At 47.5% G+C, this 23,504-nt stretch overlaps 1 protein-coding gene and 1 long non-coding RNA gene across 5 annotated transcripts in view; both read right to left on the bottom strand.

Moving 5' to 3' along the window:
* Window positions 1-23,504, bottom strand: part of ROR1 (receptor tyrosine kinase like orphan receptor 1) — a 150,233-nt gene that overhangs the window by 30,711 nt on the left and 96,018 nt on the right. For 2 of the 4 annotated variants that reach the window (XM_064429131.1, XM_064429133.1), the window contains exons 2-4: window positions 19,321-19,392; window positions 6,948-7,235; window positions 5,496-5,526 (exon numbers count right to left, since the gene is read on the bottom strand). In XM_064429131.1, coding sequence (XP_064285201.1) covers window positions 5,496-5,526; window positions 6,948-7,235; window positions 19,321-19,392 — 391 coding nt within the window. Of the gene's footprint in view, window positions 1-5,495; window positions 5,527-6,947; window positions 7,236-17,398; window positions 17,594-19,320; window positions 19,393-21,540; window positions 21,687-23,504 lie in introns of those variants that run through there. The other 2 variants (XM_064429132.1, XM_064429134.1) reach the window with 2 other exon arrangements.
* LOC135305450 (uncharacterized) lies at window positions 15,957-16,662 on the bottom strand. Its single transcript, XR_010366619.1, has 2 exons — window positions 16,212-16,662; window positions 15,957-16,104 (listed from the first exon to the last, which is right to left on the bottom strand). It is a non-coding gene; the product is annotated as an uncharacterized LOC135305450 (long non-coding RNA).

Genomic DNA, 23,504 nt, shown 5'->3' with positions numbered 1-23,504 from the left:
TGTGGCTTCCCAAATTCTGTATTACATTTACCCAGAGGTTTTCAGTTCTTTTTGCTCGCTCAGGAAAACCCAAGAGCACCAATCCCAAAAACCTGAGCACCCTCAGCAGGCACTTCATTGTCCCCAGTGCCAGAGCAGAACAACCCATGGGGAATGGTGAGAATGGACTGATGCCCTGTGCGGGCTGCCCAGGAGCAGAAACTGCAGAAAGTTCCAGAACAAAGCAGGGATTGATTCCAAGGATCTCCTCCATGGATCCACCTTGGGCAGCAGCAGAGCCCAGCCAGGGCTGCCCCCAGGATGAACCCAAATGGCCCCAAAATGCACGAGCGCTGCCGGGGTCTGTCCCTGGGCTCAGCTCTGCTCCATGTGCACATTGCAGTTCAGTGTCCAACCCCACTGCAGCCCCTGCAGTCCCACCCTGCTTGTTTTTCTCTCTGCAGCCCACGGGCTTTGTGCTCCTGGGCTGGGATTGGGATCATTTGTCCTTGGTGCCCAGCTGGAGCAGGAATTGTTTTGTGTCCCTGCTCTGTGCAGAGCTCCCCATGCCCTCATGTGAACACAGCCCCACACACTAAAGCAGCTCAGAGTCTGGAAATAGAAAACCCAAACCTGAGGCACCAGTGGCACGAGAGAGATAAATGTGCCGCAGATGAAAGAGCCCGTGGAGAGGACAAGGCCAGCTCTCCCTGGAACATTCCCACAGATAACCTGCCTGAGCCCCTGGCAAACTGAGGAGGATTATTTTCCCTGGGATGAAGTCATGGTGAACAGGATGAACATGGTTTGTGTCAGCATCAGCCACTCAGGCTCCAGCCTTGCACCACGTGGGGCTTTTTTTCCCCCCAAATATATTTATGTTGGCCTCTGTGTGGAATATCCCACCTCGGGGCTGTGTCCCAGACCCCACAGGGCTCTAGGAACGAGCTGCTGCAGCAGCACACAGTGGGACTGTAAAAGATCCCACAGCAAAGCACCTGGGAATTGTGTCCAGTCCTCATGCAAAATTTCCACCACTGAACAGCAGGAGGGAGTTTCTGTGCCAGCCACAAAATGTGGGACAGGCTGGAATTCCAGGATCCAGGAGTCAAACCTGGCACCAGAGTGCAGGGACATCACTCCCAGGGTGCTGCTGGAGCACTGAATCTGTTCTGGCCTCTTGACTGGCATTTTTTCTTTCTCTAAATTTTCCTTTCTGTGGCCAAAAGAGGAAAGTCTCTGTGTTCCTCTTTGAAATGCACAATCACACACACAGTTGGCCAGGCCTCACCTGGATGCTGGCCAGTGCTTACACATTTTCTTGTTGCTGGCACACAGAGCCACTGTACAAAAGATCTGTTTTACTAAAAAACCCAGATGTGTTTAGCTGAAAGTTAAAAAAAGAATTTTTATTTTTTTTTTTAAATCTCAATGAGTGAAAAAGATGGGAAAATCCGGGGGGGCTTGTGGTTTCTCAAGCCTTGCAAGCTATTTATTTCTGGGAATCACAAACCCCATTTCATTTTATGAATCAGATGCTCCTTAAAGTTACAGCCCTCTTGTCTCCTCTTTTCCCCTCTCCTCGTTCCCAGTGGTTAAATAAAGAACAAAACAATGCCATATTTAGGATATTTATATATAGAAGAGGCTCCAAGAAGAACAAAAGGACTGTTCCAGAGGAATATTGGCACCAGCATGTACACATTCCACTTGGGAACACATCCCTGCCATACACATCCAGGTTAAAGCTCTTCAGAGCATGCTCACAACACAATAAACAACAAATACAGAGCATTTTCCTGCAGTCTTCCCACTGGATTCCACTCCAGCAGGGTTTTTCCAGCTCATTTTTACACCAGCCCATGTACACTGGCATTTTCCTTTTCTTTCTCACTGCAGCTCTTGTGGAAGTTCTTGCCCCACCACCTCTAATTTCAGTGATTTGTGCCCAGGATTCCTCCTGCAGGGGGCAAAGTTTGGGATAAGCACAAAGCCAGGGCTCAGGGTGAGGGGAACAATGGAGAACGGGACAAAAAGCACAGAAAGATTGGGCACAGAACATTTCCCAGGCCAAATTTTTGTTCTTCCATTAAATCCTCCCAGCCCCAGGACTCTGCTGTGCCCTGGCCTCGTTCTGTCCTGGTTCTGAGCCCTGAGGGGAGAACACATTTCTGTGTCCTTAAGGCACCAACCTTGCCGTGCATGATGGACAAAAGGGACCTTCAAAGGGATGTGCAGCACGGGAACTCCAAAAATAATGTTCAAAATCGGAGTTTTGGGGGAAATTTTGAGGAGCAATGGCTACAGTGCAAATTGCTGGTTTAAGGAAGGTGTCCACAGCAGGGGTTGGAATTGGGGGATCTCTGAGGTCCCTTCCTCCCCAAACCCTCCTGGGATTCTGGGATAAATTTGTGTGCACAGAGCACTGCACAAATACACCAAAACGCTGCCTTTGATCTCCCTAAAAAGAAATAAAAATATTAAATCAACCCAGTTTGAGTTTGAATTCAGAGGTTCATGGCTAAAAGGAGATACATCAGCTGAGGGTGCCTTTCCCAGCCACAGCTCCTGACCCCTCTGCCCTCCCAGGCGGCTCTGGAGGTGCCCTTGGCACCATCCACGTTGTGGAAATATTCCTGCACTGGAGAGCCTGGAGCTGCCTCCTGGGGACACATCCAGGTGTGGGACATGGGCACCCACAGCCTGCCCACGCCCCTGAGCTGGCCCTGCATCTGCAGCACCCAAAAATAGAATAATAAAATATATATTATATTATATTATATTATATTATATTATATTATATTATATTATATTATATTATATTATATTATATTATATTATATATACTATATATTATATATTTGTATTCTATTTTAAAATACTATTTTAAATTCTACATTAATATTTTATATATTTATACAATATTTCTATATAATATCTATATATGGTATATTTATATAGTTTACTATATTTTATATTATTTTAATAAATTTTAACATTATATTCTATTTCATGTTAAATATTTTTATTGCGTTTTATATTTTCAAATAATTGTCTATATTTTATATTATATTTTATTAAAACATGTTCTATAATTTAAAATAATATTTCTATTTTTATACTGTTTTATTAAATAAAAAATATATATTTATATGGTTTGTTATACATATTTTATCTATTTACCTTATATTTATATTATTATATCATATAAATTATCATTTCTTTCTAAAACAAGCAAGGCTTGTTGGTTTTGGGTTTTTTTAAACAAAAGAAGCTTCTCCCAGCTAAGGCAGAGCAGCAGAGCAGGACCATGGGATGTGATCCCAGGGGTTTTACAGCAGGGCAGAGTTAAAGGAAGGATGCTCAGGGCCCCAGCAGCACTTTGCTTCACACTGATTTCCAAATCAGACTTTTGGCCATTTCTCTTAGGGAAAGCAGAAAAAGAACACACAATAATTATTTTTTTATCTATCCCTTTCACAGCAATCATCATCTCACATTCCCACTCACACTTGGCCCATCTGTTTTTCTGTAAATTAGGGAGGGAAAAGGGCTGAGTGTGTGGATATTTTAAAAACAGGATCCTCAGATGAAATCTCTAATGAAGAGCACCTTCCACTCCTGGGTGACTGATAAGGACCTGGACCAGGAACTTGCCATCAGGATTTTTCCTGAATTTATGGCCCAGCCTCCAGGCTATTCCCAAGGAAAGTGTTTCCCCAAGGGAGGATGATGAGGGAGGACAGCCAGGTACTTCACCTCCCACCCTGCAGCTTGAGAACTGCCCCACGTGGGCTTGGCTGGCACAGAAAAAAGAGCAGAAAAGTGAATTTCATAGCTGCAAATTCATTTTTCAACTTGTAAGGAAGGAGGCTACACGAGAGTCACACAGTCCAGTGCCCAGGACATTCTCTGCATGCAAGGAGCAGCAAACACCAAGAACCAGAATTTGAGGTAATTTCCCTCCTCATGCAACCAAAGTGTGATTAAATTTCCTTTTTGGTTACAAAATCATAATTATTACAAGTACAAAATCAACTATTAAAGAGAACATCTCCCTTTCTGTTCACCTTTTCACATCCTTTGTGTGTATTTTAGCTGCTTAAGTTGTGGGGCTTTTTTTGGAAGGGGGGCAAAAAAACCACCAAACCCCTTGCCAGAAAGACAAAATGGGAAAAAAGACTCCCAAATGTATTTTGGGAATATTTATGTTTTAAAAAGTGAGGCACTCCTGAGTGGCCTCAGTGAAATTCCAGCCCTCTGTGCTCACATGGGCTCTGACCACCAAGGAGGTGATGTTTAACCCCACAAATCTCAGAAACCCCAAACTAGGTGGGAGCAGCACAAAATCCCCATTTTCTCACCTCGTTCATTAAGTCTCCAAAGTGCTGTAGAGCCCCACAGCCCCCAAATCCCACAGCAGCAGGAAACTTCCCTCCCCAGAGCCCCAGAACCACCAAGCAGGGCTGAAACCCCAGCAAAGAGCTCCCCTTCCAAAACAAACTGCAGGATTCCACACAGGCACCTTCACGAGGGGAGATAAAACCACATTTTAGGCTGTTCCATTAGAGGGCATCCTACAACATCCTTTTGTGGTCAGATGCCTCTCCTCATTCATATCCTCTGCAATAATTCATGGAAGATCCTCCATAAGGAGCCAGGAACATTCACATCCCCGGGTTTTTGCATCCCTTGCAATTGCATTCCTTGCATTAATAGTTGAATTTTCTGGTTCAGTTGGGTCTGTGTTTCCCTCCCCTCAGCAGGAGAGGTGGATTTTCAATATTTTTCCACAATGTGAGATTTGAATAAGCACCACAAAACTGATTCCAAACCTCAGGACAGCCAGAGATCACACTTGAGAACAATAAGGCACTGAAAAGGTGAGCAGGTTTGATCAGATAGTTTGAAATTAGAGATAGAAGTGAATATTCTCAAAAACTGCCCTAGACAGAAGCTCCACTGCCACAACACAACGTGGGGAGTGCTCAGAGCCTGCAGCAGGAGCCAAACCTGAGCTCCAGGACACAGGGAGCTCTGCCACAAACAGCCACTGCTCCCACCCACCTATTCAATCTAAAAAAATCTTCAAAAATCCTTTCAGGCAGTTTATTAATACAGGTACAGAGAGACAGACACAGTTTATGACTCTTAAAATCAGCAAGAAGCCCCCGGGTAGTAAAATCTGCTTGTAGTGATAAATATTTCCCAGCCTGGGCTGTGACATGGATGAAGTACCTGTAGGTGCACTGAAATCACTTCACAGACTGAAGGCACCAGAGGATCTAAAGGTAATAATACTGGAAATTAAGAAGTCTGGGGTAAGAAACAGGAGTTGACACGATAACATGAAAATATCACTGCGAGACAGATAACTCAGTCACAATAAATTACCATCCTATCTGACTTAAAAAGCAGAATGCAAAAGTGCTCCTGTCACACCAAATGACAAATGAACTTCTGACTGCTGAAATGCAAGATTAATGAAGGCACAGAAGAGACATGAAAGGACTTACGAGGATCCTGGGCTTGCTGTTGGCGGGGGACCTGGAAAAGTGACAGGAGAAAAACAGCAGGATGAGTTACGGCGAGGTAGCAAGCAGGAAGCTTTTGAAAACCTTTTAAAAGATAAAAGCGGCAGTCTGTGGTGTTGGCTGTGGTTTATGGAGTTGAACAGAGGAGTGGCAGTCCCTCAGCACCACAGACAAGCCTGTGTTGGCTGCAGAACATGACAGGAGGACAATAAACAGGTGAGCACCTCACCCTCCTCTTGAAACTGCCTTAGGAGAGCACCTAATGATTAATTTCTTATCAGAAACCAGAAAACATGGGAGATTTATGAAAAAAAGAAGATGGAACTCATCACATCCATCATGCCTTGTGTGTTATTTGTCCAGTTCCAAAGAGGATTAACCAGGACTGTGTGCAAATATCTTCATCTCAGTGAATTATTTCCCCCTGACCGTGGGGGAGGAGGGGGAGAAGACACACAAAACCTGTTTCTTGTTTGGAATCTTGTGAGTGGTAAGATCAGCTTTGAAGGCAGTTATCTCAATATAAACTTGGGAGAATGAGTGCTTATTTTGCCTGACAGGTATATATGTGTCTCATCTCAGGCCCTCAGCCTGCAGTGCCAGCTGAAGTTTCTCACTCACCAGACACAGAGGTCGCTCAGAATAAAGGAGTTTTTCTCCTCTGGTCTGAATCTACCCAGGCACCCCATTAATGGGGGCTCAGCCTGGAGCAAAGGAGGCTCAGGGGCCCTTGTGGCTCTGCACAGCTCCTGCCAGGAGGGGACAGCCGGGGGGTCGGGCTGTGCTCCAGGGACAGGGACAGGAGCAGAGGGAACAGCTTCAAGCTGTTCCAAGGGAGGTTTGGATTGGATACTGGGAAAATTTCTACTCCAAAAATGTTGGAACAGTCACAGTCAAGGCAGTCACCATCCCTACAACTGCTCAAAAACCTGGATGTGGCCCCTGGGACATGGTTTAATGGTGAACGTGGTGGTGGTGCTGGGTGCTGGTTGGACTTGGTGATCTTAAAGGCCTTTTCCAACCTGAACATTCCATGATTCTATGAAAATATGGCTGTTGCTACACTCCCATGGACCCAATTATTTAGGAAAGCTGTGGATGGGGTTCAAAGGGCAGAGATGCCAGCCCTGCAGGACAGACAGCAGGGTCCAAGTCTCTCAGGGGTGTCCCTCGGCTCCCCAGGACCATTTCTCCAAGCTCCATCCCAAGGCACGTTTCTGCCCTGCCATCCTAACACCCTCTCTGGGAAGCCCATTTTGAGTCAGCTCATGGATTCCTGATGTCTCTGCATAACCCAAGTTTAATAAATTTAACAAACTTGACCTTCCCAACCTCGACAACTCCGCAACGCCGCCGCACCAGCGCGCCGCTTTCCCCTGGACAAACACCTCCTCCTAAGGAAGAGCTGGGGCGGGTTAAGAGGAGGAGACTCACCAAACTTCACGAAGAGCACGCCGGTGGTGGAGACCGTCCTCCTGCCATTGGTGGCCACGCACTGGAAGTAGCCGGTGTCGGTGGTGTCCAGGTTGCGGATGCGCAGGCGGGAGCCGTAGGGCGTGGCGCGGAAGGAGATCCTGCGCGGCTCCTGCACCACGGGAGCGTCGTTCTTCAGCCACCTCACTGTGGGAGGGGGGTTCCCAGACACCTTGCAGTGCAGCTCTGCCGTCTGGCCCAGCGTGGTGGTGATGTTGTTCATGGGTTCGTCCAGCGTCAGGAAGTAATCTGGGGTGGAGAGAAGAGAAGGGGATGGAGGACTCCAGAGTAGGGGATGTCTTTGTGGAAAAAGCTCCTGCTTCTTTGGATGAGACACAAAGGAGGTGGATGGATAGCAGGGTTCCCCCTGCTGTTTCAACATCTCCTATTTGGCTTCATTTAGCACAGGAAAAAAAACACTGCTGCTCTTTTTTCTTTTCTTTTTGCTAACCGAAACACAGGAAAAACAGCTCAGCGCTCCAGTTGTTCATTTTGATGCTGACCTGCCTCTGCTCATGCCAGAATCCACCAAATGTAGGAATATATGAAAGGAATAACTCAGAAGTGACACTCCTGTGACCCAGAGCAGCTGGGGCTGTCCCTGGATCCCTGGCAGTGTCCCAGGCCAGGTTGGACAGGGCTTGGAGCAGCCTGGGACAGTGGAAGGTGTCCCTGCCCAGGGCAAGGGTGGCACTGGATGAGATTTGAGGTCTCTTCCAACCCAAACCATTCCAGGATTCTGTGATCCTGTCTCCAAGGCATTTTGAGTGACTCACAGGCTGAGCAGATAGTGTGCTATCCATGATTTTGTAAGCACCAGCTGCAGAGATGAGGAATAAGGATCCTATCTGGGAAAGGAGACTTTATTCTCACTCAGCATTTCCAAGTCTAAGAGTACTGAAGATTACCTCCACTCTGAAATGGGGCTCATGATTGAAAAATCAAATTAAATTAACATTACAAAGATGAATCTCTCCTAAGCCATTCCTGAGCACTGCCTTCTGTCAAGAGCTATTTCACTGGGCATCCTTCAGGAAGAGGCCCATTCCTCATTCCCTGTATTCACCACTTCATAAATCCTTTAAAGGCAAGGAGGGAGATGGGTTGGGCATGGGGAATGGAATCCTCAGGCTCTCATCTCCATGTCAGAGGTCTGAAACCATCAGCTGCTGGCTGTCCCAGCAGGGTGGCCAAGGAAAGAGAAATCCTGACTGTATCTGGCTCCTGAACTCTCAGAGCCAGACCAGGAGGTCAAGAAAAGCCAGAATCAGGCAGTGAACTTGGAATCACAGAATTATTTGGATTGGAAGGGACCTTGGAGTTCATCCATTTCCACCCCCTAACACAGGCAGGGACACCTTCCACTATCCCAGCTTGCTCCAAGTCCTGTCCAGCCTGGCCTTGGACACTTCCATCCCCAAATTGGTGCCGTGCTGCTTGTGCTCCATCACTCTGAAGTCCATCAGCAGTTCACTCCAGCAAGAAACCTTCCTAAAAGTGTGAAAAAACCCCTCCAGCATGTTCCAAACCAGCTCAGCCACCCAGCCTGCCTAAGTAAGCCACTTCCCTAATTATTCCTGTAATCTTGGCTTGCCCAGCTCCTCCCTTCATTATGGTTTGTGGAGAGCAGTATCTCTTGCCTTTGTTTTTAATCTGTTTAGCACACAACTTACCCTGTGTTTGCACAGCACTTTGAACAAAGCGTCCCTGTCCTCACCTGGTCCCAGGAGCCATTTGGGACAAACATTTGGCACCGAGGCCCTGCCCACAGATATTTTTTTTCCACGTGTATTTTTGCAATTAAGTTCTAATGTGCAGGTGTGAAACTGTGCTTCTCTCGGGGAGCAAGGGACTGGATGAGAGGGAACGCCTCGAGTTGCACCAGAGGAGGTTTAGATTGGGAATCAGGGAAAAAAATGTCATGGGAAGGGCTGTAAAGTGTTTAAGCAGGCTGCCCAGGCCAGTGGTGGAGTCACCATCCCTGGAAATGTTCAAAAAACACATGGAAGTGGCACTTGGGGATGTGGTTTATGGTGAACATGGTGCTGGCTGGACTTGGTGATCTTAAAGGCCTTTTCCAACCTGAACATTCCATGATTCTATGAAAATACAGCTGTTCTGGCACTCCCACAGATCCAATGATTCAGGACAGCTGTGGATGGGGTTCAAAGGGCAGAGATCCCAGCCCTGCAGGACAGACAGCAGGGTCCAAGTCTCTCTCAGGGGTGTCCCATGGCTCCTCATCTCCCCAGGACCATTTCTCCAAGCTCCATCCCAAGGCACGTCTCTGCCCTGCCATCCTAACACCCTCTCTGGGAAGCAGAGCTCCAGCCAGCTCATGGATTCCTGGTCTCTCTGCACAATGTGGGTTTAATAAAGCCCCACTAACAGCCTGGGACCGCAGTTAATTACCCAACGTAACGTTTCTGAACCGCAGCCATTTCTTTAATTCCTGATAATGTTCCTTCAGCCATCTCCAGCCTAGCAGGGAGAGAAACAGCCCTGGGATGGGCTGCCTGACAAACTGCACCAGAACAGGAGGTGTTAAAGGTCCTGAGGAATGCAGGAGAGGCAAATAAAGGAGCGAGGATGGAGGGCAGGCTTCCAAAGGATTTTGAAGTATCAATAGAAGTCCTAAGTCAGTGAAAAAGTGTGGCTGCAACTTCTCTCTAAGTACCAACACAAGTGGCCTCAGCAGCTGCTGGCTCCTCTAATTGTTCTCCACCTTCCTCCAGGAGCTGCTGCAGAAACACTAAAACAAATCCACCTCCTAAATTCACCTAGATTAGTCCTCAAATCCATACATTTAGCATCTGAATCATAAACCAGATCAAGCAGCTCACCTGAGATGAGATTTAAACAGGGCTGGTTTGAAGCCATTGGGAGCTCTGGGAGATGCTTCTCTCAGATAAAGCAGTTTTGGAATTGAAAATAAATTCCCCAAAAACCTTGGATTGCTACAAAGGCACCCAAAATGTTGAGCGTCCCTTCCCTGGCATGCACCAAACTCCTCCATTGCTGCCCTTGCCTGGTGTGGAGGGGCTGCAGAGAAGCCCAGTTGTGTTTTTATCGTGTCTCTCACCTTCCAAAGCCCATCAAAGGAGAAATTCTTCCCTGGCACAGGGTGCCCAGAGCAGCTGTGGCTGCCCCTGGATCCCTGGCAGTGCCCAAGGCCAGGCTGGAGCACCCTGAGATAGTGGAAGGTGCCCCATGGCAGGGGTGGAATGGGATGGGATTTAAGGTCCCTTCCAATCCAAACCATCTCTCCATAATTCATCTGCCCCTCTCCTGCCATCCAGGAGCTCTCCAGAGGGAGCTGACTCCCTCTGACCTAAAGAACAATTTCTTAGGAAAAAGGATGGGTTTTGTGTACTGGGAATGATCCAGCCTGGTGGCACTGGCCTTTGGAAAGTCTGAGTTTAATCCTGGCTCGGAGCAGCCGTGGGTGAATCAGCTCAGTTGTGATTTTTAGAGGAGCCAAAGGGAAGTAGACACCCAAAGCCAATCAAAGCTCACATGGGATTTGTGCAACTCAGGCCCTTTAAAAACAGCCTTAAACCTTTTGGCTCGATGTCTCCAGCCATAAAGTGAGGATAATAATCCCTCTTACATCATGGGGAGGCTGCTATGTACATTAATGAGATAATGCTCATAAAGCACTTTGAAGGTGAAAAGTGCTATGCTGGGATAAGCACTGTTATTATATTTTTAGTTAAATCTCAGGGTTTCGAGAACAGAACAAAAGCCTGTCCACATTTTAGAGTAGCACTCTATAAAAACATTTGGGAAACGTTTTAATTTACAGAAGTACGGGAGAATAGCCTGGAAGAGTTCTAAATAAAATTTAGCCCACCTATAATTTAATAATAGTCAAACTGATTTTTTTTTAATTTGTAAAAACAATTTACTGCTGGGCCTAGACCCTGAATGCCAAGTTTCAGCCCACAGAGAGGGTTTTTTTTAATGGCTGAGTTATAAACCCTTGAAAAATGCTGACAGCCCCTTTACTAGAGCAGCACTAGCGGGTGCCCTATAATGAACTTTTAAATGACTTGAGATAATATCTGGAAAGCCAAGCCTGAAATATATTTCTGGGTTTGAGCCATTGCCAAGGCAAACACAACACATCATAAGTCATCCTCATGATTCTGAGCGCATAAATTGGAGACACTGCATATAAAACCCAAATATTAGGTATCCTTCATGGCCAAACGTTGTGCTGGTTTGATGTTACAGAGCAGCAACAGCTGTGCAAGGACGAAATGTAGAGCGTTGCGTGGCTCTAAAGAAGAAAAGTGTCTGTATTTCCACAGCTCTGCCTTGACATTGTTAAATAGGAGCCTGCCCAGTCCTAATAAATCCTCCACAATTCTGCTCCTTTTAAGTGGAACCCAGGTGGCTTTCAAAATAAAAGCTCGTCCTGGCCGGCCAAGGAATGTTAATCTGCTCTGTGACCACATGGTTACTCTATCTTAAATTACCAAAGCCACAGCTCAGAGCAGTAACACCCTCCTGGCTTGCAGGAGGGTTTTGCTGGCCACGGCGAGACCTTTCCCCCCAGCCCCGTGTGTGCTGCATGTTTCTGATTTCACAAGGTGTTCAAAGCACGATGGGGATGCAGGATTAGACCCTGGAAGGGTCATTTTATGAGAAGAGTTGTTGTTTCATTTATCCTTCTCTTTCTGCCCTTCTGATCTTTCGGAATATTCAAAGAAAAGCTAAAATTAAAGTTTCTGCTCAAGCCTGAACCAGCTTTAATCCAGGTGCACAAGAAAGGCTGGTGAGCCAAGCTCCTTCCACTACAGATGGGGAACAACACAGTTCTCCGCAAACATCTCCAGACCTCTCCTCAGGCAGCTGTGGGGACACCTTTTCCAGCTGCTGGCCTGGAGAAGTTGTTTCATTCTGGATTTGAAGATTCAAACCTGCACTGCAGCACAGAAAGCAGAACCTGTCATGGCTGGAGTAGGGCACTGGGACACCAACATTCCAGTGCTTATTGCATTTATGGAATCCTGGAATGGGCTGGGCTGGGAGGGACCTCAACCCTCTCAGCTCATTCCAAACCCTGCCATGGGCAGGGACCCTTCCACTAGACCAGGCTGATCAAGCCCCATCCAGCCTGGATATGTTTAAAACAAGCCTGGATGTGGCACTGGGGGCCAGGGTTTAGTTGGGGTGCTGAGGCTGGGTTGGACTTGATGATCTTGAAGGTCTCTTCCAACCTGGTCATTCTGGGAATTCTGTGAACGTGGCCTTGAATTATGTCTGTGAACTGAGAGGTTTGGCAGCTCCCTGGTTCTTTGTCACTGCACACACTGGAAAGATGCCCAGAAGGTCTCAGGGAAAGCTGCATTTTCATTCATTCAGAGCCCTGGATCATCCACGAGTCCGGTGTGGTGCCACACCTGGATGTGCTCCGTACCCGCAAATCTCGGCACCGCCACCGAGCCCACTCCACTGGGAATCTTCCACGTGGAACAATTGTCTTTGGAGCAGGTCAACCACACAGAGTCCGCCCAGACTGAAGATGCTGGGGGGGCTTGCTGGCTGCTCCATGAAAAGGAAGGAAGCAGCAGGATTTCTGATGGAAGCACGGCCGCACACTTCCCTTGGAAAAAGGATTCCCCATGGATTGCTGGATCTGCCCATCACTCACAGAGGACGACAACTCCCCGTGGGTCTGATCATCAGACCTCGTTATTAAAAGGTTGAAAGGGAAACTCCCACTTGGAATTTCACTTACTTTAAATGAACAAACAAGAGGAATGACTCCCAAGTGGGAGGGAAGAGATGCTGCACTCGAGTCATGACCTGGCAACTCTTGAAGAATATCAGGGTTAAAGAATTCCAGATCATCACATGGAAATATCCAATGTCTGAGTCTTGGGACAAAGGAAACCTTCTGCTGCCTCAGCCTGCCCAGCTTTACTTCCAGTGTGCTTCCCAGAGATGTGCAGGAGTCAGTTTGGGATGCACATGGAAGTTGTGTCCTGGACTTTCCCTTCCCAGCCTCCATCCAGAGGGCTCAGTGCCACCCAGGAAAACTCCCTGACCTCAGCCAGGCAGGGCACAGCTCGAGGCCTGATGGCTTTGAGATCTCCACGTGTCACTGGGATTCTCAGAATCAATTTTGATATTCTGATAATTGGCAGCTCAGAGATGGCGCTGGGTTTGTGGAGGGAAGCCAGGCTTCCAAAAAATTATCTGGAACTTGAATCCCACAGCTTTTGGGTGGGAACTGGGCAACTCCCTGCCCTCCATGAACTCTTGGATGGCTTTGAGTGTTGCTTCTGCCCCTCCTTTCATCAGACAACTCCGAGCTTTAAGGACAGATGTCTCAGAGGTCACTTTGAGGGGAAATGAAGCTTTTCTTTACTCAGGAACCAGTTTTATAGCCCAAGTAGGAAACCTCTAAACTTTATCACCAAAAAAAAAAAGTGATTTGGAATAGGTAAACAAATGTCCACATCCAGCTATAAAGCCAACTACTGAAAACCATCAAGGGATTTTGTTGTCACTTTAGAAGCTGCTCTGCAGTAAAGAGCCACAAAGAAAAACTCAAGCATTAAAGAGAGGGTGTATGGAAAGGTATGTGCCTCAAGATTAATGCTGTGGAGTCAAAGAAAAGCTGTTATTTCTGACATTTTGACATAGCATCACTTTAGGATCTGGTTCTTATTAGCTCTTTCTGTGCCTTTTAAAGGTCTATTTTTTTTCGACCAAAAATGTCAGGAAATTTGGAACAGAAACGTACAATAAAACACGTCCCTTGACCCTCTGATCTATCAATCTTTCAAATAAACAAAGATAGCTGGATGAGCCAGGAAAAGGTTATTATATATAGTTACCTTATGTATAATGGTCAATATTCACTGCACACACTCAGATTATATAAAAAATCTGATGTAAGTGCAGCTTTTTGTGGAAGATTTTTGCCTTGAAAGCCCAAAGTTGCTCAGGGTGGTTTCATTTTCAGGCTGTGTTCTGTGACCTTCAAATTTCACACCCTGTATTATTTATAAATGAGACATTCAAGAAACACAAATTCTCAAATAAAAACGTGCACTCCGTCAGTGGAAAAGCAAACAAAAGGAGCTAATGTACTGTGGCTAAAAAAATTTTCAAACAAAGTAGCAGTAATTTACTGCCCTGCTACTAACGGGACCCCACAAATCGAATCAGAACCCTGAGCCCCAACAGGGGAGCTTGATTTACCCCATATCCCCCAGATAATAAAGGAAAATAGAAAGGTAAATTGTGCATGAATGTGAAAGCTGTAATTCTTCCCCTTTCAGCACACGGATCAAATTCGCATCCAGTGATTTCAAAGGAGAATCTGGAATCTCCGAAGGACTGGGGCCAAAGGCAGGAGGCCTCCACCCACCTGGTTTTCCCCACGCTTGGTTGTGTTTATCTTGTTTGGGATGTAGTTTGCCTAAGAGTCAAATCCTCACTGAGATTTTCCCTCGAAGAACTCCCAGCCAGTCCTTTCCCTGCCTGGGAGGATGTGCCAAGGGGGCAGCTTCAGCCTGGATCTGTCAGTGAGGGTGAGCCAGGGGCTCCGTGGGCAGCCTGGCTGCACCCCTGATGTCCTGCAGGAAAATCCACTGCCTGCATTTTCCTCCTGCTGTGCTGGAGCTGCTGTCCAGCCCTTCCAGGGAGTGTTCTGCCCACACCAGGATCTCCAGGAAGTTCAGGACATGCAGTCCCAAACACTGCACCTCTCCCATCCCTTGGACCCTCCACACTCATTTTGGGCTGTGCATCCCCAGATCACTGATATCAAGTGATCCTTGATATATGCCTTTGAAAGTTAAGGATAAATGCCAGGTGAATCTTCTGCCAAGCTCTCCAGGGAATGTTTGTTCCAGGCGCTGGGAAGTGCTGTGCCCCAAGAGGCTGAGGGGAGCTCAGAGCCTGGGCTTGGGATGGTGGATGAATGGAAATGGAAATGGTTCCCAAGCTCCATGGCTTCACACTTGTTTGTCAGAGCTGAGAGGCCATGAAAGGAAAAGGAAAACAGCAAAAACTCACAGCAATGGCTTTCTTTGGAAGCTGAAGGACCAAGGAAGAGATCCTGGGAGGAGGAACCAACAAAAGAAGTGAGCCCCAGCTCAGGCACAGGCAGGACACATCCCCGTGCCTCTGGAGGAGGGAATGGGGCACTGGGAGGACCCATCCCAGGGCAGCTGCATCATTCTCTTATCAGCCCTGCAGAATGAACAGCCACTGAAGCTGAATCCCACTCACAGTTAAAATAATATTCCAAAGCTGACTCTTCCCTGGCAAGGACTCCAATACTATCTTTGCCTAAGGATGAAGACATCCCAAACAATTCCTCCAGTGGAGCAGATGTAAATAGGCTCCCATTCCAATTCAGGCTTATTTCTTTGTAAATAAACTGACATGGGATGGAAGGAAAAAGGAAAAGCCTCTCCTTCCATGATCTGTTTTGCGGGATAGGAGCAGCTGAATGCAGGGCTCTTCACCTTTCTAAAGAAGGAAAAGGAGATGGGAAACTGGGAGCTTTCCCAGACAAAGAGCGGAGCTGGGCGGGTGGTGAGGGGGGACAGAAGGGAGGCAACGTGCAGGGAAGGAGAAATCCAAGGAGAAATCCCCGTGCAGGAGCACACATGGATGAGGCTGTTCCAGCCTCTTGAAGCGAAGAACCTCAGTGCCGTGGGAGATTTCCTACCTGGGGCTGCTCCAGGTTCCTCCCTGAAAGGGAATCTCAACCAAAACCTTGGGAGTGAAAAGCTCCGCATGCTGCCACCATCCCCCTGGAATGGGGCTTTTCCTACCACCACAGCCCCCTTTTTTCCCCCAACTTCACTTATTTCTCCTTATAGAATTAAATATTTATAGGACCATATTTTCATTTCTCTTTCTCCCTCGTGGCATTCCCTCTGCACACCATGGTTTACTAGTAGGGAAAAGAGAGAGAAATACTCATAGCTAAATCTCCCCTGTTTTAAAAGTGATTATTTTTTATTTTTTATGCCCAGTTTGTTTGTTTTTCTAAGGTTTTGGTGAGAAACCACCTCCTCCCTCCCATCAATCGTTGCTTTCAACAGCTCTTCACGGGTGGCTGCGTCTCTTTTAAATTCATTTCCTGCTAAAAAGAATAAACAGGCAACTGTTTAATGCTGTCGATTTAGCTTATTTAATAGAAATTGAAACCTGAATAGGGCTCAGTTGTAAGATAATCACTGCAGAACTCACCCGGCGAGGGAAAGCACCAAATTAAGTCATTATTTCAAAATGCAGAATATTATTATCAAGCTGTTCCTCCTTCCCCAACACAGGGCACACACTGGAGGAGGAGATGCTCAGTTCCAAAAGGCAGCAGGTAGAGCTGGAGCCACTTAGAGCAGGCAGGGATTTAATTGGGAAATCTGCTTGGAAACCACTTTCATGTGGTGAACTTAACAGGCTTTAAAATGAGTTTTACTGCAATGCTGGCGTGACCTCCTGGAAGACAAGTGGATTTTGACTCCTTGTCTTGGTTGGAAATGCAAGATGTGGCTGGGGTGTGTGTTCTGTCCCCATCTGTCAGAGCTGGGGCAGCTATCTCTGTTCATGGGGCAGTTTCTTGATCTCTCCCACACCCAATCCTCCCTCCAGGAGATATCTGCTGTTAATGGGCCATTAATTGTTAATTATCTGCTGTTCATGGCCAATGAGTGTCCCTGCATGGTGATCAAATTCCAGCATCCTGTTGGGAGATGCTCCGCCCAGGGGAGGAGCCAAGCATTCCTACCTGGATACAATCTGAGCCTGGGACAGCACAGCAGCCTCTGCCCGCTGCATTCCCACAGGAGCAGCTTTCCCCTGCCCTGCATTCCCACAGGAGCAGCTTTCCCCTGCCCTGCATTCCCAGAGGAGCAGCTTTCCCCTGCCCTGCATTCCCACAGGAGCAGCTTTCCCCTGCCCTGCATTCCCACAGGAGCAGCTTTCCCCTGCCCTGCATTCCCACAGGAGCAGCTTTCCCCTGCCCTGCATTCCCACAGGAGCAGCTTTCTCCTGCCCTGCATTCCCACAGGAGCAGCTTTCCTCTGCCCTGCATTCCCAGAGGAGCAGCTTTCCCCTGCCCTGCATTCCCACAGGAGCAGCTTTCCCCTGCCCTGCATTGCCAGAGGAAGAGCAGGCCCATCTCCAGCAGCCCAGAGGAAAACTCCAGCCTTGTGCAGGATCCCTGCTCCAGCAGAAGCACAGCTGGCACTGCAGGAGGGCTGAGCCACCCTGGGATGGGACTGTGCCACCCCCTGACCCACAGGGGCAGCTCCTGCTCTGGCCGTGTTGGTTTGTATTGCTGCATTTTCATTTTTTCCCTAATAAAGAACTGTTATTCCTATTCCCATATCTTTGCCCGAGAGCCCCTTAATTTCAAAATTATAACAAAATTATACCAATTCTGGAGGGAGGGTGTTTCCGTTCTCCATTTCAAAGGAGGCTCCTGCCTTCCTCGGCAGACACCTGTCTGTTCAAACCAAGACACTCCTTAGGATGCAAAACAAAGGGGAAGGGAGCCTCCTTTTCCCCCCGGAGGTTTCCACTGCCCAGCTCAGCGGTGCTGCCCGGGGCTTGGCTCGGTCCAAGCTGCAGTTTCGGGGCTTTGAGGGAAGCAGCACTCCCACACGAAAGCCCAGGTGAGACAAGCCAAAACCTGCCGGGGAAGCCGCCCCTCTGACGAAGCTTTTCGGGCACAGAGCTTTGTTTTAATCCCGTATGTAAATGCGAGTTTGGGCGTGGCTGCTGCCAGCGCTGTGAATGCTAACGAGGCGCAGCAGAGGGGCGGTAATCCCCCAGGAATGCGGGACTCAGCCCCAGCTGCTAATTGCAGCATTCCAGGTGGATTAGAAACCGGGAACTTCATTTTACCTGCTCCTGACAATAGCTCCAGCTCAGCAACAGGTGCCGTGGGGGTAACTGAGATGCTTCAATCACACAGTGCTCGGACTCTCCAAAGCCAAAGTTTTGCCTTCTCTGGCACTTCCAAACTTTTGAGTTTTATATTCTAGGCCGCTTAATTATTGCCTGCTTTCTGAAAAACCAAAGAAAGCTGCCTAACAGGGTAGAAACATGGAAAGAGAGGAGGTTTAGGTGGGATATCAGGGATAAATCCTTCCCTGGGAGGGTGGGCAGGCCCTGGCACAGGTGCCCAGGATCCCTGGCAGTGCCCGAGGCCAGGCTGGATGGGGCTTGGAGCAGCCTGGGACAGTGGGAGGTGTCCCTGGGGTGGGAATGGATGGGATTGAAGGTCCCTCCCAACCCAAAGCACTCTGTGATTCCATGCTCCTTCCTGTGGGAAGCACCAGCTTCACTTCTCCCACCTTCCCTTCTCAGCTTTGGGATGCTCCCTGAGCACAGCCTTGGATGAATCCCTGCAGTGGGACAGGAACTCCATTCTGCCAACACCTTCCCTCAGCCGTTTGCTGGGATTTGGGAATTCTCTCCCTTTCCCACCAGCAAGCACCAGCCCTTTGACTTTCATCTTCCCCACTGTGTCCTGGATCAGCACAAAGTCCTGCTCCCTCCCTGCTGGGAAGGCAGATGTGAAAGGATCAACCCAAAGCACCCAGAATTACATATTCTCCTCATCCTTAAGCACAGAAAACATATTTATGCATAAACATCAAACATTATGAGCACATGTTCAAAAAAACAGTACCAAAACAGAGAAAAACAGTTGGGAAAACCATCTGGGGTGGAATTCCACAGTGGGAAATTTCCATCTCAGCACTAAATGGTTGGCAAATGAAAAGTGGTTAAAAAATTGCACAGTCAGGGTGGCTAAGAGCATCCTCAAAGATGCACAGGTTTGACTCAGGAGCTGCAGCCACTGCCTTGCAATGAGGGAATCTCAGCAATTTGCCTTAAATTAGCAGTGCTTAATTTACAAAATGAAGGGGAATGATAAATCTCTCGGGTCTTTTACAACATATATCCCTTGGAGAGCTCCAAATTACCACCTGCAAATGTATTTTGTATTATTAAAGCCTCAAAATTTCGTAATAAAACACATCAGAGCAAACACAGTGCCTGACCTTTGTGAATTTTAAGTTCAAATCCCAAGATCCACCAGAAAAAAGGTGTGACAGAACATCTTGAAGTATTTTTGCCCTGTGGAACATTTTCCTGGCACAAGAAACGAGCACAGCAATCTCCAGAAATCACAGAACCACACGGAATTAAATGTCAAAGGATCCCAAGGCAAATGAGGTTTATCTTGAATAACTACCAACCCACTTTATTTGCTGATTTGGTCAAGAAAAATGGAGATTTTAAAATCTGAATTCAGGTGGTTTGGGGTTTTTTTCTGCCTGCTTACCTTTATCTAGTTCACTTGAGATGTTCCATGATGACGTGGGCATGAAATCAGCAACAAGTGAGGAATTCACTCCTGGAAGGGGAAAAGAGAAAAACCATGAGATGCTGTTAATAATGGATTCTATATCATCAGGAATCAAGTTGCTGTCACAGGAATAACATGATTTGATGCTCTGTGCTGGCAGGCTGAGCCATCTGGGCAGCAGAAGCAGCCAAGGGGGAAAAGGCAGCGGGCCAGGGCTGGAGTTTGTTTGGCAATGCTGTTCTCTGTGAGCCCTCTGCTAATTAAACAGCTGATGCCTTGTGAGGCTGCCCTGGAACAGAGGCTGGGCAGAGCTCCAGAACAAAGCAGGGATTGATTCCAAGGATCTCCCCCATGGATCCACCTCGGGCAGCAGCAGAGCCCAGCCAGGGCTGCCCCCAGGATGAACCCAAATGGCCCCAAAATGCACGAGCGCTGCCGGGGTCTCTCCCTGGGCTCAGCTCTGCTCCATGTGCACATTGCAGTTCAGTGGCCAACCCCACTGCAGCCCCTGCAGTCCCACCCTGCTTGTTTTTCTCTCTGCAGCCCACGGGCTTTGTGCTCCTGGGCTGAGATTGGGATCATCTGTCCTTGGTGCCCAGCTGGAGCAGGAATTGTTTTGTGTCCCTGCTCTGTGCAGAGCTCCCCATCCCCTCATGTGAAGCCCAGCCCCACACACTAAAGCAGCTCAGAGTCTGAAAATAGAAAAGCCAAAACCTGAGGCACCACAGCCAATTTTTGGGATGGTCTTGACCCACCCAAAAATCGCCCCAGGGGTTTTAGAGAGATAGAATGACTCTGCTTTGACACCATCCTTTAGCTTATTCCCAGATTTCTCTTGTAAAACATGGCATGCGAGGATATGCAAAGATGTTCTGCCTTTATTTGATGTGTTGGCAACTCTTCTACTTCATTAAAAATGACAAGGAACTGTAAACACCAGGTCGTACAAACCCTTGAAGCCGTTTGGTTCAGACACAGCCCGTGCCCTCTTTATAAATAAAGCCTGGCTTAAAAGCCCACCTGGCAGCACTGCTCATCCAATGCTCTGCCAAGTATTCCCAGGGTAAACACGGCATTTGAAGGCATTAAAACTCCCCCAGGAGCACAGCCTGGCCTGTGCAGATCCCCAGGGCAGAACCCACTGCTGGGGCAGCCCTGGGCAGTGGCACAGCCAGAGGTGGCACCCGATGGCACCAGCTGAGATTTTGCCCACTGGGCCCATCCCTTCTCATTCTCTGCTTTTAATTAACAGCTGAGCTTGTCTAACCCACATAACCCTTCTCTAACCCGTATTTTTGGGAAAACATGGCTGAAATTTGCAGGGTTTAAGGAAAACCAAGCAGATCCAGTGGCAGTGTTGCTGTCATGGGGGGTAGGTGACAAATAACCAGTGGCCAAACCCTGCCCAGGAGCTGCTGGGTGTCAGGCTGTGCCAGAGGCTGGGATGCTTGGTTCCCTGTCCCTCCTCACCCTTCCAGCTCTCCTGGCCAAGAAATGGGACAAATCCTGTGGGAAAACCCCTCCAAGAGTGGGATCTGCGGTGGCATCACTGGGACCAAAGTGGTTCATCCCTGTGAGCCCAGGCACAGCTGAAACCCACAGACAATGCTCTCCTCAGTCACACACCCACGTCTGGCACTCCACAATGGATTTTCTGTAGCTACTTTGGCTCACCTGGAATTATTTTAGTGTGAAGAACCCACAAAACAACTGAATTCTGCCAACAGGTAACACACACTGACCAAAATTAAACAGAAAGTGCTAACAACACTGTGACCACATGCAGCATTTGTTATTTGAAACTCCAGAACTGACAACACAATGACCACACGCAGTATTTTGGTTTTTAAAACTCCAGAGTGTTCATACTGATGTTTTCTTAACCAGGCTTTGAAAACATGACCGTGAATCTCACAGAGCAGACACCCTCAGCTCAGCTACAGGAGAAACCACATTAGATGACCAAAGTTTCCTATTTGTGGGAGTTCTGCAGGCTGGTGACTGGTGATTTTCTGATATTCCTCAATTAAAGTTCCAAAGAAGAGCAAAGCATCGCTGTGCCCATAACAACCACTTTATTTGATTGAAGAGCTCACTGAGCAGCTGCACTGTGGAGGAACAAACCACCCCGATGCAGAAGAAGAAAACATCCCGGAAAAAAAAGGTCTAGGAGTCATCCCTGAATTCCATTTCTACCTGCGATGACTCAGGATTGCTGGGCAGGAAAGTGAGAGTGGTGCCACCTCCCCTTGGAGAAGCTCTGGGACAATTCCAGGTGAGCTCCCAGCCAGCCCTGGGAAGGGATGAGTCAGGGATTTGCTCGCAGCAGTTGGGGCACTGGCACAGACTTGCCCACTGGCTGTCACCTCCTCAGAACAGGGGGAGAAAATCTGCCTAATATGAGGTCACAGAATCACGGGATTACCGAGGTTGGAAAAGCTCTCCAAGGTCATCAGTTCCAAGTCCCCACCTTGTCACCAGCCCTGACATCCTCGTTCCTTGGACACCTCCAGGGATGGGAACTCCAGCCCCTTCCTTGAGGAAATTCCTCCTGGTGTCCATCCTGACCCTTCCCTGGCACAGCTTCTTCTTGTTCTGTCAATACTGCAACTGAATTTTGAATGTGGAGTTTAAAAACTCATTCTTACTTCTTGAGACTTCCCCAGTGCCCAGCTTCACCTTGAACAATTAGATTTGTTTGGAAGAAGTCAGCCTGAGAAATGTGAACAGAAGACAGAGCCATTATCCTGTTAAGGTTTTATTTATCCATGGAATAATTCCAGATGAATGATGACTCTTCTTAACACTGGCAAGATAATTATCTGTTCCAACCTATGAAGAAACATTGGGTTTAAGTTAATGAGAAGTCACAACAGGCTGTGGAAAGCCAAGTAAAGTGTATTCAAACACACTTCCCACAGAGAAATTGGCCAAGATCTGATTTTATCAGTGTATTGCACAAGTGTGGAGTGAATTTCACACGTCAGGCCTTGTAAAGCCTTTGTGATTAAATAAACTTCAGTAAGGCTGTACCTGCATTTGTAAGATGAACTGGAGACTGTAAGTCAAAGAAAGAAGATAACTGAGATGACATCAAGCCCAGAAATAATTGAAAATTTGAATGGGGAATAAATGTGTTGTACAGAAAATGGAGAGAGCAAAGTAAGTCTGGAAATGAGGATATCCTGCTTGCCAGACTCCAGAGCACCAGGGATGGGTGGAAGCTGAGGAGGAATGGACACATCCAGTGGAAGCACGGCCTGGGTGGACCTTATTTTGGGGCAGAGGTGGAAACCCCACCCTTTTACGGTGCAAAATAAGTCCTGTTAAAACATGCAAACAAAACATCCAAAGTGTCTCCTTCATGGACATCCTTTGTTTTCTATAACCCGATGCTATATACCACATTGATACAATTATTTCTATCATCAGGAGTAATTTCTTTTTTCTGATAGAAAAATGAGTGCGATTGCAATTCAGATCTCACTGCAGGGTACCCAAAACAGCAAAAAGAAGAAGGAGGTGTTTGGAGAAGGAGTTAGAAGTCTGAACAATAAGATAAACTATTCAGAATTCCTGTTTAACATAAGAAAAAGTTTTCCAATTGCGAGCCTCTCGCTGAATCTGAGCAGAAAGCTTTCCCCAAGTGAGCTTTGTTATCCCGTGAAGGAATTTGCCTAAGGAAGTGATAAAAGCCCAATTTCCCGAGACATTAAAAACAAGATTGGGCAAGACAGGACTGCAGACACCAACGGGGAGTTATCCCACGCTGGCAGCAGGGTCAGGGCAGGACAACTTCACAGGGGATTTAGGCACAGCTCTCTTTGGCCAAATCACCCATGAACATTTTATAGCTGCAGATGTACCAGAAACAACAACCTCCCCTTAAAAAGGGGAATAAAATCACCAGCAAACAAACAAACCTCAGCTCTCCCACTTGGGCAGAACTTCAGGAAAACAGGAATGGCAGATAAAGTTATAGAGACTTAGAGAAAAGCTAATTATCCTAAGTGCTCGGTATTTTTTGCTTTTCTGCACATTCCAGACCAACACTTCATCTTTCCCTCTGTCTGGTTCCTACCTGGCTGATCCCTTCCAGGATCTTCCCACAGATCTGCCTCCTGGCTGTTTTGCCTCTCAGTCCTATCTCCCTCATCTGC

The sequence above is a fragment of the Passer domesticus genome, chromosome 7 (genome assembly GCF_036417665.1).
Source record: "Passer domesticus isolate bPasDom1 chromosome 7, bPasDom1.hap1, whole genome shotgun sequence".
Classification (NCBI taxonomy): domain Eukaryota; kingdom Metazoa; phylum Chordata; class Aves; order Passeriformes; family Passeridae; genus Passer; species Passer domesticus.
The sequence above is the reverse complement of the archived record's forward strand: the minus strand, read 5'-3'. Positions and strand labels throughout refer to the sequence as shown.